Source organism: Lucilia sericata, unplaced genomic scaffold (genome assembly GCF_015586225.1).
Source record: "Lucilia sericata isolate MDLA Ls3-8-SP2 unplaced genomic scaffold, ASM1558622v1 Contig002507F_arrow, whole genome shotgun sequence".
In the NCBI taxonomy this organism is placed as follows: Eukaryota; Metazoa; Arthropoda; class Insecta; order Diptera; family Calliphoridae; genus Lucilia; species Lucilia sericata.
Genome location: NW_023996282.1, coordinates 1 through 17,600, shown reverse-complemented (window position 1 = coordinate 17,600; position 17,600 = coordinate 1). Strand labels below are relative to the sequence as shown.

Here is a 17,600-nt window from a genome sequence, read left to right as displayed (position 1 = left end):
TACATCTGAGGACTATAGACTAGACTATGATTAGACTATAGATTAGACTATAGAATAGACAATAGAATAGACTATAGATTAGACTATAGACTAGACTTTAGACTAGACTATATTACAGGCTATAGACTAGACTCTAAAGTAGACTACAATCTAGATTATAGACTGAACTATAGACTAGTCTATAGACTAGATTTTAGAGTGGATTATAGTCTAGTCTTTAATCTAGTCAATAGTTGACTAATTATCAAAAGTAAGAAAAAGTACTGAAAAAAAGTACTAAAGTACTCAATTTTCCATGCCAGATAGTTGCCATACTCTTACTGACATTTTAGATATAGAGGAGCTTTCAATAACATAAAGATTGAGGCGATTAGGGATTCGTTTCTAGGGCTCGAGCTTCAGGACTTCCTGGTAAAGTATATAATCTGCAGCGGAATTATACACACGAACCAGTGGGACAAAACAGGGTAGTTGTTCAAAACTGCCCTACGGACTGTAACGGGCTGCATGCAAATAATCTCGGAGCACCACCTATATGAGGAAACGAAGGTCCTCCCAGTCAAGGAACATAATGTTATGCTGACTAAACAGTCACCGGAGGAGCCATCCAAACATTAACATCACCCAGTTGTATGCTCCCCCGAGGCATGTCAGGAAGTACCTTCGTGTATACGAGGAGAGCATACGAAGATATGCGCAGGTTCCCTTGGATCGAAGTTCGTATACAGCAGCTTTGAACGACATTCATAGAGACGCCATCAATACCGCGGTTTCAGGTTACCGCATGAATGTCGTTCTTGGAGGTCGCCCACCGGCCATAGCAGAAATAGAGAAGAACCTGCGGCGGAAAACAAAAGTTGCTCTGACACAACTGAGATCGGGATGGAGCAACAGGCTTAACGTCTACTGGTCCCGCATAGACCGTGCCGTCCCCAATATATGCCCTGCATGTGGACAGGGTCCCCATGATACCCACCACATTTTCAACTGTCCGGCCCACCCTACTTCACTTAGCCCAATGGATTTATGGACTAACCCTATTAGAGGTATTTGAATTAAAGGTTTGAAGATCGTTGTCTATGAGAATGTCGTGTCAAGGTAACATTTCTATTTACGATTAGTGACATCATGGAGACTGTACTAGGCGAGCTCTTGTTATGGGTAAAAGATAAAGGACTAGGCGTAAATCCTGGGAAAAGGGAACTTTGTATTATTTAGCAGAAAGTTTAAGGTAGACAACTTCAGGCTGCTAAAGTTAGATGTCGTCGAATTACTTAACTATATATTTAGGGACTTTCCGTAATAGTGAGCTTTCATGGAAAGAAACAACTCAGGAATGAATGAAAATGGGACTCAAGACACATCCAAGAATTTCGGTCTGCAACTTGACATGGTAAATTGGAATTATCTACGTTATTATAAAGAAAAGACCCTAAGATGTAAAATATGAATATCACTAAAGCTAAAAAATTTAGCCAAAATCGTTCATACTTATAAACATGTCGATTCTGTTCCACCGAGTAACATTTGTAGAGTGTCTTCGTGATGTTTAAATATCTGTAGAGTACATAAAAACTTCGACCAAACAGCATCAACTTTTTCAAAATAATTACCAAAAAAACAGTATGAGAATTGAAATAGAAAACTAAATAGTTGATTGATCTACAACAAAAAATTGTGAATTTTAAATTGTTGACATGTGATAAACAAACAAAACAACGCTCTTGATACAATTTGCAATAAATTAATTTAAATTTAATACTTTTTGTGTTAAAAAACACTCACATTTATAACAAAAACTATATTTACTGTCGGCATCTCACTCTCTCGATCTTTGCGATAATCGAATTCAGCATCTCATCCATTTTTTCGTTTTATTTGTTAAATTATTACAGTCTGCTAATTAGTTAATTTTATGTTTTTTGCTGTTGTTGTTAATTTTGTTTATAATTTTTGTATAGAATACTTAACAGTTTAGAATTAATATTACTATTTAGCGTTTAGTCTCGTTACTCCTCTCAATTGTTTCTTTGTTCTTGTGCTTTCACCGACTCTGAGTAAAAAAATTATTTTTCAAAATATTTAAATTATTTTTCAGTTTAGTGCTGATAGGAAATCATTTTAATTTTCAATTTATTAGTCTGTTTTGTGCCTTTTGGAACGGGTGTTTTCTGTGAAAGAAAAGTCTTAAGTGTTGGTACGTGCTCGTTCGGAGCGATAAATCAACTTTGATTTTAAGAAAATATTTTGCGATAATTGTGTTAATAATCATAATTTAATTTTATTTAATTCTGTAATTTGAAGATTTGTTGGTTTTATGAAAAAAAAACTAATGGAAAATGTAAAATTTTGTTCTAAATAACTGTGAATTTGTTTAAAATGGTTGTAAATCTTGTAACAAAGAAATCACAAATTGAAAAATAGTGTAATTGTTAAATTTATTTAACGATTTAGAATAACGGGTGTCGGAAGTTTGTTTAAAAATAAATATATGCTGTTCTTCTGTTAAAATTCTGAATGAAGCAGTTATAGGGACAAGATAACTGTTAGGAACAGAAAGTTGCAACGCAGCCACATTTTTGAAGTATTTACATGGGGAGTCTTTATTTTTTTCGAACCTTGGCGTTATCCTTGTTATCCTGAAGTATGAACTGAACTAGAACTGAACTAGAACTGAACTATAACTGAACTAGAACTGAACTAGAACTGAACTAGAACTGAACTAGAACTGAACTAGAACTGAAATAGAACTGAACTAGAACTGAACTAGAACTGAACTAGAACTGATCTAGAACTGATCTAGAACTGAACTAGAACTGAACTAGAACTGAACAAGAACTGTACTAGAACTGAACTATAGCTGAACAAGAACGGAGCTAGAACTAGAACTGAGCTAGAACTGAAATAAAACTGAACTAGAATTAAACTAGAACTGAACTAGAATTGAACTAGACTGAACAAGAACTGATCTAAAACTGAACTAGAACTGAACTGGAATTGAACTAGACTGAACTAAAACTGATCTAGAACTGTACTAGAACTGAACTAGAACTGAACAAGAACTGTACTAGAACTGAACTATAGCTGAACAAGAACGGAGCTAGAACTAGAACTGAGCTAGAACTGAAATAAAACTGAACTAGAATTGAACTAGAACTTAACTAGAACTGAACTAGACTGAACAAGAACTGATCTAAAACTGAACTAGAACTGAACTGGAATTGAACTAGACTGAACTAGAACTGATCTAAAACAGAAATAGAACAGAATTAGAACAGACCTAGAACAGAACTAGAACAGAACTAGAACAGAACTAGAACAAAACTAGAACAGAACTAAAACACAGCTAGAACAGAACTAGAACAGAACTGGAACAGAACTAGAACAGAACAGAACTAGAACAGAACTAGAACAGAACTAGAACAGAACTAGAACAGAACTAGAACAGAACTAGAACTGAACTAGGACAGAACTAGAACAGAACTAGAACAGAACTAGAACAGAACTAGAACAGAACAAGAACAGAACTAAAACAGAACTAGAACAGAACTAGAACAGAACTAGAACAGAACTAGAACAGAACTAGAACAGAATTAGAACAGAACTAGAACAGAACTAGAACAGAACTAGAAGAGAACTAGAACAGAACTAGAACAGAAGTAGAACAGAACTAGAACAGAACTAGAACAGAACTAGAACAGAACTAGAACAGAACTAGAACAGAACTAGAATAGAACTAAACAGAACTAGAACAGAACTAGAACAGAACTAGAACAGAACTAGAACAGAACTAGAACAGAACTAGAACAGAACTAGAACAGAACTAGAACAGAACTAGAACAGGACTAGAACAGAACTAGAACAGGACTAGAACAGGACTAGTACAGGACTAGAATAGAACTAGAACAGAACTAGAAAAGAACTAGAACAGAACTAGAACAGAACTAGAACAGAACTAGAACAGAACAGAACTAGAACAGAACTAGAACAGAACTAGAACAGAACTAGAACAGAACTAGAACAGAACTAGAACAGAACTAGAACAGAACTAGAACAGAACTAGAACAGAACTAGAACAGAACTAGAACAGAACTAGAACAGAACTAGAACAGAACTAGAACAGAACTAGAACAGAACTAGAACAGAACTAGAACAGAACTAGAACAGAACTAGAACAGAACTAGAACAGAACTAGAACAGAACTAGAACAGAACTAGAACAGAACTAGAACAGAACTAGAACAGAACTAGAACAGAACAGAACTAGAACATAACTAGAACAGAACTAGAACAGAACTAGAACAGAACTAGAACAGAACTAGAACAGAACTAGAACTAGAACTAGAACTAGAACAGAACTAGAACAGAACTAGAACAGAACTAGAACAGAACTAGAACAGAACTAGAACAGAACTAGAACAGAACTAGAACAGAACTAGAACAGAACTAGAACAGAACTAGAACAGAACTAGAACAGAACTAGAACAGAACTAGAACAGAACTAGAACAGAACTAGACCTGAACTAGGACAGAACTAGAACAGAACTGGAACAGAACTAGAACAGAACTAGAACAGAACTAGAACAGAATTAGAACAGAACTAGAACAGACTAGTGGCCTCCGGTAGGTTAGTGTGGCCTGCGGTAGGTTAGTGGTTAGTGTTCTAGTCTGGTAGACAGGAGGTGGTAGGTTCGATTCCCACCTGAGGCACTGGTTAAGGAGCGCACAACAGGCCCGATAGAGGCCTAGGTGTATTTCTTCGGATTTGATGTATATACATCCTCCTTTCAAACTAACTAACTAACTAACTAGAACAGAACTAGAACTGATAGTCAAACTGCTATTAAGTCCCTGATCTGTGTTTACTCATCGTTAAAGCTGTTCAAAGAATGTCGGATGTCTTTAAAGAATATAACGAGACATTCAATACTTACTCTTATTTGGGCAAAAGGATACGACAATAAAACTACTGATGCTTTGACGATAGCTGGAACCCTAATGGCAGCACCAGACATATAATTGTTAGAGTATAGCTCAGGGTCGCTAGTCACACGAGAATACTTAATCAATTTCAAAGGGGTAGTGGGCTCGTTTGGGTCAACTGATCTGTCAAACATTCATTTAGGACAAAATTCAAATTTGCAGATTTTCTGGATGTAGTTTTCCTCTTAATACTCCTGATCTCCACACATTTCCATTTTATTCAGACAATATAAAGGCACCTTCTAGACAAATGTCAAGTTGTACTCTTGGAATTACGACAGCCTGTGAATACAACCCTTGAGCTATACTCTAACAATTAGCTCTATCGAAATTTGATCAATTACAAAAAAATAAGTTTGAGTAAAAAATTCTGAAAAACTCAAAGCACCAATTCTCCTTATGGCTTCATCTTTATATATGGACTTAGATCTTATTAGTCTAATGGGTGATTGACTCAATTATGGACCGAGTTCTATAGAATTCGAAATAAATAATATCATTACAATATAATTTTGGTCGTTTTCATGATACTTTCACTAGAACTAGAAATATTGTTATATTATTTATACCCTACACCACTTTAGTGGGGAGGGTATATTGGATTTGTGCTGATGTTTGTAACATACAAAAATATTCGTCCTAGACCCACCTTAAAGTATACCAATCGGCTTAGAATCGTTTTCTGAGTCGATTAAGCTATGTCCGTCCGTCCGTCCGTCTGGCTGGCTGGCTGGCTGGCTGTCCATGTAAACCTTGTGCGCAAGGTACAGGTCGCAATTTTCAAGATAATTGGATGAAATTTGGCACGCACGTTTTATTTGAGCCAAGGACGAAGCCTATTGAAAATGGTTAAAATCGGTCCATTATTTCACCTAGCCCCCATACAACAGAACCCCCGAAAAGGGCTTCTGAGCTCATAATTATGTTATATATACAGATATATCGATAAAATACGGCACAACTAAGTTTTATAGAAGTCTTGATGACCCTGCCAAATTTCATAAAGATCGGGCCACATTTGACCCTAGCTCCCATACAAAGTCCCCTTCAGAAAGTTACTTGAATGTCCCAAATTAACTTATAAACACAAATATCGCGATGAAATTCAGCACAATAAAATATTATGTCAATATAAATATATTCACAAAATTTTATCGGGCTTGGTCCATATTTGCCCCTAGCCCCCATATAAAGCCTCTTTCAGAAAATTAGTTTTTCATCCATAAATTGCTTAAATGTATCGGAACAAGGGAATATTGAAGATAAATGCTTTATTATGAAAAATAAATCACATTTAATATTCATAACTGGTGTAGGGTATCATATGGTCGGCCACGCCCGACTATAATTTCTTACTTGTTTTAATTTTGTTTTAGATTATGACTGATGTACCGCAGATTATTCAACTCGATAAAGTCATCGAGCCTCATTTAGACGGCGGTAAATTGCTGACATATAACAGTCGTTATCTAACAAAACCCGGTGACAATTATGGCAGTGTATTACTGGCCATTAATGCTAAAATACAAACTAAATGTGGAACTATCAAAGAGTTACCCTTAATAGCGAAACTACCACCGATAACTAACGAACTGCTGTGGCAAATGTTTCAACCAGAACGGACCTGTTTAACAGAAAATGCCGTTTACACTTATCTCAGTCCTGCTTTGAAACAATTACAACTAGAAGCGGGTATACAGGAATCCATGCTGTATGATGGTTTATCAAAATATTATGGTTCCAGAATATCACTGGATCCTAAAGCCACAAAAGTGGATGCAAATGCTGTATTGGTGCAAGAAAATCTACAAACATTGGGATTTCGAGCAGGAAATCGTCATAAAATGTTCGACTTGCAACATGCTAGAGTAATTTTGCCACAAGTAGCACAGTTCCATGCCTTGGCCTTAGCATTGCGTATGAAAAAGCCCGAAGAATTCAATAAGAATATAAGACCCAATTTTCGTAGATTCGATGTTAATAACGGGATGAGTGAAGAGGCAAAATTGCAATTTGAACAAGAGCTATTGGATGATGTGGTAGCGGCCACCGGAAATGATGAAATTATTTTACAAAGAGTTCGAGAATTGATAGATGAATATAATAATTTAATGAGTTCACCCGATAAGGAAGATGATTTGTATACAACTATAGTACATTTTGATATGTGGATTAATAATTTAATGATTAAATATGGTAAGTTATGAGGACCCGTCACAGAATTTCATACCGATTGAAAGTGAAGATTGTGCTTCTTCAAAAAAAGTACTTTTTGCAAATGAAAGCACATACAATTTTAAAAAAGAATTATTCCACTTGTGATCGGAATGGATTTCTGTGAAAGGCCTATATATTTCTACCAAAGTATACATTTGTTTAAACAATTATTATTTTTTTAGATGAGCACAATTTACCATGTCAAGTCAAATTAATAGATTTCCAGATGGCCGAATATGAGAGTCTGGTTTACGATGTGATTTTCTTTATGTTTTCAAGTCTGGAAATTGAGGTTTTGGAACATCATACTAACGAGCTATTCTTACTGTATTATAATTCATTTATTAAATGTTTAAATTCGGTGGGTATCTCCACAAAGGAATATTCTTTTGAGAGGTAAAAATTTTGAAATAATCAGCTTTTTATATATAAACAATACCTTTAATTTCAGTTTCTTGTCAGAAATTCACAAATATGCTCCGGTAGCCATTTGTCTTGTCCTCTTTATGATACGCATTATTCTGGCAGATGATAGTATAATGCCGGATAATTTCAATGATGTAAATATGGATGTTTTATCTAAGAACGGTAATCAAACGGTGACCCAACGTACTGCTGATGTCATACGTTTGGCACAAAAATACGATTTTTTCTTTAGAGATTAATGCGAAATTTTAATTATTTTCGAACTTAAACAGTATTATTTAATATATGTATGTAATTAATTGTTATTAATGTGTGAAATTTAATATTTAATGTAAATTGGATGTTATTTATGATAAATAAATGTATGAGTGAAACAAACAGTTTTTACACAATAATGGGAAGATATTTGTGTACCAATACTATCTTGGACTTAATGTTTGGTTTATGATTACATCCAATCCCATCAAAAATATTTGAACCCTGAAAATGTGATAATTATGTGGCAAACTAGTTTAAGTTTAGCTCAAGTTCGTTTTAAACATATGATCGCAGTACTTTTGGTTAGGTTATGACAAACCCCCATAGTCTAGTCTATAGTGCAGTATCTAGTCTATAGTCTTATCTATAGTCTAGCCTATAGTCTAATTTTTAGTCTAGTCTATAGTCTAGTCTATAGTCTAGTCTATAGTCTAGTATACAGTCTAGTCTATAGTCTAGTCTACAGTCTAGTCTACAGTCTAGTCTATAGTCTAGTCTACAGTCAAGTCTGTAGTCTAGTCTACAGTGTAGTCTATACTCTAGTCTACAGTCTAGTCTATAGCCTAGTCTACACTATAGTCTAGTCTATACTCTAGTTTATAGTCTAGTCCATAGTCTAGTCCATAGTCTAGTCTATAGTCTAGTCTATAGTCTAGTCTATAGTCTAGTCTATAGTCTAGTCTATAGTCTAGTCTATAGTCTAGTCTATAGTCTAGTCTATAGTCTAGTCTATAGTCTAGTCTATAGTCTAGTCTATAGTCTAGTCTATAGTCTAGTCTATAGTCTAGTCTATAGTCTAGTCTATAGTCTAGCCTATAGTCTAGTCTATAGTCTAGTCTATAGTCTAGTCTATAGTCTAGTCTATAGTCTAGTCTATAGTCTAGTCTATAGTCTAGTCTATATTCTAGTCTATATTCTAGTCTATAGCCTAGTCTATAGCCTAGTCTATAGTCTAGTCTATAGCCTAGTCTATAGTCTAGTCTATAGTCTAGTCTATAGTCTAGTCTATAGTCTAGTCTATAGTCTAGTCTATAGTCTAGTCTATAGTCTAGTCTATAGTCTAGTCTATAGTCTAGTCTATAGTCTAGTCTATCTAGTCTATAGTCTAGTCATAGTCTAGTCTATAGTCTAGTCTATAGTCTAGTCTATAGTCTAGTCTATAGTCTAGTCTATAGTCTAGTCTATAGTCTAGTCTATAGTCTAGTCTATAGTCTAGTCTATAGTCTAGTCTATAGTCTAGTCTATAGTCTAGTCTATAGTCTAGTCTATAGTCTAGTCTATAGTCTAGTCTATAGTCTAGTCTATAGTCTAGTCTATAGTCTAGTCTATAGTCTAGTCTATAGTCTAGTCTATAGTCTAGTCTATAGTCTAGTCTATAGTCTAGTCTATAGTCTAGTCTATAGTCTAGTCTATAGTCTAGTCTATAGTCTAGTCTATAGTCTAGTCTATAGTCTAGTCTATAGTCTAGTCTATAGTCTAGTCTATAGTCTAGTCTATAGTCTAGTCTATAGTCTAGTCTATAGTCTAGTCTATAGTCTAGTCTATAGTCTAGTCTATAGTCTAGTCTATAGTCTAGTCTATAGTCTAGTCTATAGTCTAGTCTAGTCTAGTCTATAGTCTAGTCTATAGTCTAGTCTATAGTCTAGTCTATAGTCTAGTCTATAGTCTAGTCTATAGTCTAGTCTATAGTCTAGTCTATAGTCTAGTCTATAGTCTAGTCTATAGTCTAGTCTATAGTCTAGTCTATAGTCTAGTCTATAGTCTAGTCTATAGTCTAGTCTATAGTCTAGTCTATAGTCTAGTCTATAGTCTAGTCTATAGTCTAGTCTATAGTCTAGTCTATAGTCTAGTCTATAGTCTAGTCTATAGTCTAGTCTATAGTCTAGTCTATAGTCTAGTCTATAGTCTAGTCTATAGTCTAGTCTATAGTCTAGTCTATAGTCTAGTCTATAGTCTAGTCTATAGTCTAGTCTATAGTCTAGTCTATAGTCTAGTCTATAGTCTAGTCTATAGTCTAGTCTATAGTCTAGTCTATAGTCTAGTCTATAGTCTAGTCTATAGTCTAGTCTATAGTCTAGTCTATAGTCTAGTCTATAGTCTAGTCTATAGTCTAGTCTATCTAGTCTAGTCTATAGTCTAGTCTATAGTCTAGTCTATAGTCTAGTCTATAGTCTAGTCTATAGTCTAGTCTATAGTCTAGTCTATAGTCTAGTCTACTAGTCCTAGTCTATAGTCTAGTCTATAGTCTAGTCTATAGTCTAGTCTACTAGTCTATAGTCTAGTCTATAGTCTAGTCTATAGTCTAGTCTATAGTCTAGTCTAGTCTAGTCTAGTCTATAGTCTAGTCTATAGTCTAGTCTATAGTCTAGTCTATAGTCTAGTCTATAGTCTAGTCTATAGTCTAGTCTATAGTCTAGTCTATAGTCTAGTCTATAGTCTAGTCTATAGTCTAGTCTATAGTCTAGTCTATAGTCTAGTCTATAGTCTAGTCTATAGTCTAGTCTATAGTCTAGTCTATAGTCTAGTCTATAGTCTAGTCTATAGTCTAGTCTATAGTCTAGTCTATAGTCTAGTCTATAGTCTGGTCTATAGTCTAGTCTATAGTCTAGTCTATAGTCTAGTCTATAGTCTAGTCCTAGTCTATAGTCTAGTCTAGTCTATAGTCTAGTTTATAGTTAGTCTATTATTTAGTCAATCAAGTCTATAATCTTGTCTATAGTCTAGTCTATAGTCTAGTCTATAGTCTAGTCTATAGTCTAGTCTATAGTCTAGTCTATAGTCTAGTCTATAGTCTAGTCTATAGTCTAGTCTATAGTCTAGTCTATAGTCTAGTCTATAGTCTAGTCTATAGTCTAGTCTATAGTCTGGTCTATAGTCTAGTCTAGTCTATAAACTAGTCTATAGTCTAGTCTATAGTCTAGTCTATAGTCTAGTCTATAGTCTAGTCTATAGTCTAGTCTATAGTCTAGTCTATAGTCTAGTCTATAGTCTAGTCTATAGTCTAGTCTATAGTCTAGTCTATAGTCTAGTCTATAGTGTAGTCTATAGTCTAGTCTATAGTCTAGTCTTATAGTCTAGTCTATAGTCTAGTCTATAGTCTAGTCTATAGTCTAGTCTATAGTCTAGTCTATAGTCTAGTCTATAGTCTAGTCTAGTCTATGGTCTAGTCTATATGATAGTTGACAATGTAGATAGGGCCTTTTGTTTTTTGTCAATAAAGTCGGTAACTTTGTTCGGAGGGGTCCAATTTTTGGTCTGGTCATTTGTTTTGATGCAATATATTGAAATCAACAATAAAATCGATTTTGAATTTTTGGTTAGTTAGGGCCGTTTGCGTTTCAGGTGGCGATATGTATGTATATCGCTAAGCGGTATAAATCATGTATCAAACACCTTAAGCTAGTTGTAGGAAAACCCTTCCTATACGGTTCTTATGGAACTGACTAGACATTTTTATAAGACTAGAAACTGCAAAAGTTAAAAAATAAAAACACTAATTAATATGTTTATGAGAAATAAATCTTTATTAAAGTAACTTTTTACATAAATTTTAGTTTAGTTGTTCTTTTATCGGATCTTATGACTATTTTTAAATTTTATTTTCCATGCTAAATACATATTAAGGCAATATTGGTTTAATATTTGAGTGGATTTATAAAATATTGTATAAAACAAGCATATCCTTTTTACAATCATGAGATCATATAGATGGAAAGAAAGAATTAAGCTTCATTAAACAATATTTATAATATTACGTATACGTTATTTTTTTCATTAAATCGGTTTATAACTATTTAGGGAACTCAGAGTTTCGTTTAAAACAAATGAACATACATACATTTTTATATTTAGTAATATATACATCAGTGATTAGCAGTAATCTGGTATATAAGTCCTATTCTCTTTATGCCGATCACTGATGTAAGTAGTTACAATTAGTATAAACGAAACTCTTATTCTTGGTTTTTTTATAAGGCAAATATTTGTGCAGTTTATTTATATAATTTTTCTTAATAATGGTTTATTATTATTATTAATAATTTATTTATGTATATTTAAACCAAAGTATAATTTATATGAAAGTATTATTATATAATGTTTAATTGTGAGTTAAAATACAATTTTGTTCGATTTTATGAGAAAAGAAATAGTGATTTCGTCATTAATATATTTTAACATAATATCACATTCTTATTATATATAAATATATGCGGGTTTTATTTTTAATAAAAAAAATCTTTAGCTAAATTTAATTATATTTAACAATGACATTTATTTATATTTAAGATTATAATTATTAAGAATATATTAGTCCAATTCACAATCGCTGTTGTATGGTTGTATCGTAATAAGTCGTAATTTTTTATTATTGTTTCAAACAATTTTATTTTAAACATTTTTATGACATACAACAATACGACATCGATTGTGAATTGTACAATTATATATTTGTTTAAGAGCATTATAAAATAGTCCAGTGTAAAAGGGCAGTTTAAGGTTAAAGTTTAAGCAAAATTTTGGCAAAGTAGTTTATAGTAGTGTAATTTTAGAAAAAAATGTTTTCTTAATACCGGTCTTAATATTTTAATTATATAGTATCGAAAAGAATACAAAATAGGGCAATTGGCGTCAACTTTTTTATAATAAATTATTTCCTCGAAATTTTTCTTAAGAACTATAATCTAATGTGCTCTCAAACCAAAATTCTTTTTAAGATTCGTCATGGATTAATATTTCACTAGAATTCAATATCGAAAGAAGGACCAAAGATTGAATTTATTATCCCATTTTTAACCTTTTTTATATCCATTAGCAAAAAATACATATTAGTCGTAGGTCCACAAAAGTTTCTATACTAGGTCCTTATAAGATCCTAAGATAATCTGGATATATCCTTTTATGTGTAAGAATCTCAACGGGATAAACTTTACTTTAGATCCTATTAAGTTTTTCTTTTGAAAATTATTCATTACTTATTAATAGGTGTCTAATTCAATTTTGTCGGGCTTTAACCTAATATGTATAATGATTTGTAGATAAAATTATATTCTGAAGGGGTTTAGGGTCAATTATGGATCGATCCTGAAATTCCAAATTCCATTGCTATACATACTAGAATTTCTAGGACAGTTATGAACGCTAAAGTCATTTCTTGAAGGCGACCCTAAAAAGGAACTAGAGTGAAGTTTGGCCCGATTTAAAGACCTTATATGGGATCTATATTCAATTGTGAGAATTTGTTCCGTATATATTGAATAGGGACTAGATGAAATCGTGAAACGATATCTTCATTTTAATAGCCAAACAAACTGCATCTGTAGTTTAGGTACCTTTCGGATCCAATCGTGATTTAAACGGACATACAGACATTCATACCTAGATCATCTAGTAAGGACCCTGATTTCAACGGACAGACAGACGTTCATACCAGATAAGATCATCTAAAATGGACCCAGAATATATAACGGATGTTTTTTTGTAAGCATGACAGAGCTTTGAAAAGGCTTAACATTAAAGATCATATTTAGAGCATCTAAAAAGGACCAAGAATATATAACGGAAGTTTTTTTAAGCATAACGGAGCCTACAAACGGGTTAACTTTCAATCGAAATCTCCTTTTCTGACATTTCATCATGAATAGCTTGGGGCTTTACCAACATTACTAAATTATTCAAAATTTTCTTCGAAAATCAGGCATCTACATCGGAATCGAGTTTTACGCAAAATTCTCTTAAAGGATTTGCTGATAAATGAAATTGCCACCTGAACTGAGACCAATTCCCAACAAGCCCTAGATCAATTACATGCAGAAAAATTTATGCTTATAGGACCTTATTTCTTCAGAACTTAAGCCAGAGCTCGAGTTGAGCTCAATGGTGATCGTTATAGCACCATGATCAGTGATTTTTTGTTTGATAATATGAATGACACTGATCTGGACCTAATAAATGGACGCCAATATCGTATGATTTGTCACCTTTTGATAATTTTCTGTAGGACCATGTATAGTCTATAGTTTATAAGTTAAACCAGAAACCTCCAAGACGTCAAGGCCATTATTGTGACATACGGGAAGCAATGCTCGAAAATGTAGTAAAAATTGTACGCTGAGAATGTGCATGAAGGTCTATGGAGCTGAAAAAACTCTCTATACTTTTATGGGTCTAGATATGACTGGAATGACATCTTTTTTGATATTGGGTATAGAAATATCTGAAGAAAAAAGATATATATGTGATCTGATCTTTTTAATTTTTCAATTAGAAAATGATGTTATATAATCTCAACTCTTCAAGAACTTAGATCGATTCTTATAGATCTACGAATCAAATTTGCGTATTTAATTTCAATTAATTTTGAAAAATTATACAATTGTGCCCATTTGTAGTTGTGATAAATAAATTATAAGATCGGTACCTATTTATAAATATGGTATAAATAGGTACCGATCTTATAATTTATTTATCACAACTACAAATGGGCACAATTGTATAATTTTTCAAAATTAATTGAAATTAAATACGCAAATTTGATTCGTAGATCTATAAGAATCGATCTAAGTTCTTGAAGAGTTGAGATTTATAACATCATTTTCTAATTGAAAAATTAAAAAGATCAGATCACATATATATCTTTTTTCTTCAGATATTTCTATACCCAATATCAAAAAAGATGTCATTCCAGTCATATCTAGACCCATAAAAGTATAGAGAGTTTTTTCAGCTCCATAGACCTTCATGCACATTCTCAGCGTACAATTTTTACTACATTTTCGAGCATTGCTTCCCGTATGTCACAATAATGGCCTTGACGTCTTGGAGGTTTCTGGTTTAACTTATAAACTATAGACTATACATGGTCCTACAGAAAATTATCAAAAGGTGACAAATCATACGATATTGGCGTCCATTTATTAGGTCCAGATCAGTGTCATTCATATTATCAAACAAAAAATCACTGATCATGGTGCTATAACGATCACCATTGAGCTCAACTCGAGCTCTGGCTTAAGTTCTGAAGAAATAAGGTCCTATAAAGCATAAATTTTTCTGCAGTAATTGATCTAGGGCTTGTGGGAATTGGTCTCAGTTCAGGTGGCCAATTTCATTTATCAGCAAATCCTTTAAGAGAATTTTGCGTAAAACTCGATTCGATGTAGATGCTGATTTCGAAGAAAATTTTGAATAATTTAGTAATGTTGGTTAAAGCCCCAAGCTATTCATGATGAAATGTCAGAAAAGGAGATTTCGATTGAAAGTTAACCCGTTTTGTAGGCTCCGTTATGCTTAAAAAACTTCCGTTATATATTCTTGGTCCTTTTTAGATGCTCTAAATATGATCTTTAATGTTAAGCCTTTTCAAAGCTCTGTCATGCTTACAAAAAAACATCCGTTATATATTCTGGGTCCATTTTAGATGATCTTATCTGGTATGAACGTCTGTCTGTCCGTGTGAATCAGGGTCCTTACTAGATGATCTAGGTATGAATGTCTGTATGTCCGTTTTTTAAATCACGATTGGATCCGAAAGGTACCTAAACTACAGATGCAGTTTGTTGGCTATTAAAATGAAGATATCGTTTCACGATTTCATCTAGTCCCTATTCAATATATACGGAACAAATTCTCACAATTGAATATAGATCCCATATAAGGTCTTTAATCGGGCCAAACTTCACTCTAGTTCCTTTTTAGGGTCGCCTTCAAGAAATGACTTTAGCGTTCATAACTGTCCTAGAAATTCTAGTATGTATAGCAATGGAATTTGGAATTTCAGAGGATCGATCCATAATTGACCCTAACCCCCTTCAGAATATAATTTTATCTACAAATCATTATACATATTAGGTTAAAGCCCGACACAAATTGAATTAGACACCTATTAATAAGTAATGAATAATTTTCAAAAGAAAAACTTAATAGGATCTAAAGTAAAGTTTATCCCGTTGAGATTCTTACACATAAAAGGATATATCCAGATTATCTTAGGATCTTATAAGGACCTAGTATAGAAACTTTTGTGGACCTACGACTATATGTATTTTTTGCTAATGGATATAAAAAAGGTTAAAATGGGATAATAATTCAATCTTTGGTCCTTCTTTCGATATTGAATTCTAGTGAAATATTAATCCATGACGAATCTTAAAAAGAATTTTGGTTTGAGAGCACATTAGATTATAGTTCTTAAGAAAAAATTTCGAGGAAATAATTTATTATAAAAAGTTGACGCCAATTGCCCTATTTTGTATTCTTTTCGATACTATATAATTAAAATATTAAGACCGGTATTAAGAAAACATTTTTTTCTAAAATTTACACTACTATAAACTACTTTGCCAAAATTTTGCTTTAAACTTTAACCTTAACTGCCCTTTTACCACTGGACTATTTTATAATGCTCTTAAACACATATATAATTGTACAATTCACAATCGATGTCGTATTGTTGTATGTCATAAAAATGTTTAAAATAAAATTGTTTGAAACAATAATAAAAAATTACGACTTATTACGATACAACCATACAACAGCGATTGTGAATTGGACTAATATATTCTTAATAATTATAATCTTAAATATAAATAAATGTCATTGTTAAATATAATTAAATTTAGCTAAAGATTTTTTTTATTAAAAATAAAACCCGCATATATTTATATAAATAAGAATGTGATATTATGTTAAAATATATTAATGACGAAATCACTATTTCTTTTCTCATAAAATCGAACAAAATTGTATTTTAACTCACAATTAAACATTATATAATAATACTTTCATATAAATTATACTTTGGTTTAAATATACATAAATAAATTATTAATAATAATAATAAACCATTATTAAGAAAAATTATATAAATAAACTGCACAAATATTTGCCTTATAAAAAAACCAAGAATAAGAGTTTCGTTTATACTAATTGTAACTACTTACATCAGTGATCGGCATAAAGAGAATAGGACTTATATACCAGATTACTGCTAATCACTGATGTATATATTACTAAATATAAAAATGTATGTATGTTCATTTGTTTTAAACGAAACTCTGAGTTCCCTAAATAGTTATAAACCGATTTAATGAAAAAAAAACGTATACGTAATATTATAAATATTGTTTAATGAAGCTTAATTCTTTCTTTCCATCTATATGATCTCATGATTGTAAAAAGGATATGCTTGTTTTATACAATATTTTATAAATCCACTCAAATATTAAACCAATATTGCTATTAATATGTATTTAGCATGGAAAATAAAATTTAAAAATAGTCATAAGATCCGATAAAAGAACAACTAACTAAAATTTATGTAAAAAGTTACTTTAATAAAGATTTATTTCTCATAAACATATTAATTAGTGTTTTTATTTTTTAACTTTTGCAGTTTCTAGTCTTATAAAATGTCTAGTCAGTTCCATAAGAACCGTATAGGAAGGGTTTTCCTACAACTAGCTTAAGGTGTTTGATACATGATTTATACCGCTTTAGCGATATACATACATATCGCCCACCTGAAACGCAAACGGCCCTAACTAACCAAAATTCAAAACGATTTTATTGTTGATTTCAATATATTGCATCACAAACAAATGACCAGACCAAAATTGGAACCCCTCCGAACAAAGTTACCGACTTTATTGACAAAAAACAAAAGGCCTATCTTACATTGTCAACTATCATATAGACTAGACCATAGACTAGACTAGACTA

The 17,600-nt window shown here is 32.4% G+C and overlaps 1 protein-coding gene across 2 annotated transcripts; it reads left to right on the top strand.

The window, feature by feature from the left end:
- Positions 1–2,014: 2,014 nt before the first annotated feature.
- LOC119614022 lies at positions 2,015–8,018 on the top strand. Of its 2 annotated transcripts, none has more exons than XM_037970098.1 (4): positions 2,015–2,197; positions 6,359–7,178; positions 7,382–7,595; positions 7,651–8,012. In XM_037970098.1, exons 2-4 carry the CDS (start codon positions 6,362–6,364, stop codon positions 7,862–7,864), a joined length of 1,245 nt encoding a protein of 414 aa, XP_037826026.1. In that variant the 5' UTR covers positions 2,015–2,197; positions 6,359–6,361; the 3' UTR covers positions 7,865–8,012. The 2 variants fall into 2 exon arrangements, with proteins under 2 accessions (XP_037826026.1, XP_037826027.1); XM_037970099.1 differs by having other exon boundaries at positions 2,020–2,057; positions 7,651–8,018.
- The last annotated feature ends 9,582 nt before the right edge of the window (positions 8,019–17,600 follow it).

Coding starts and splice junctions, on each gene's coding strand:
- LOC119614022 (XM_037970099.1), top strand. CDS start 6,362: ATGACTGATGTACCGCAGATTATTCAACTCGATAAAGTCATCGAGCCT. Junction 7,179..7,381: donor TAATTTAATGATTAAATATG/GTAAGTTATGAG, acceptor TTATTTTTTTAG/ATGAGCACAATTTACCATGT. Junction 7,596..7,650: donor AAGGAATATTCTTTTGAGAG/GTAAAAATTTTG, acceptor CTTTAATTTCAG/TTTCTTGTCAGAAATTCACA.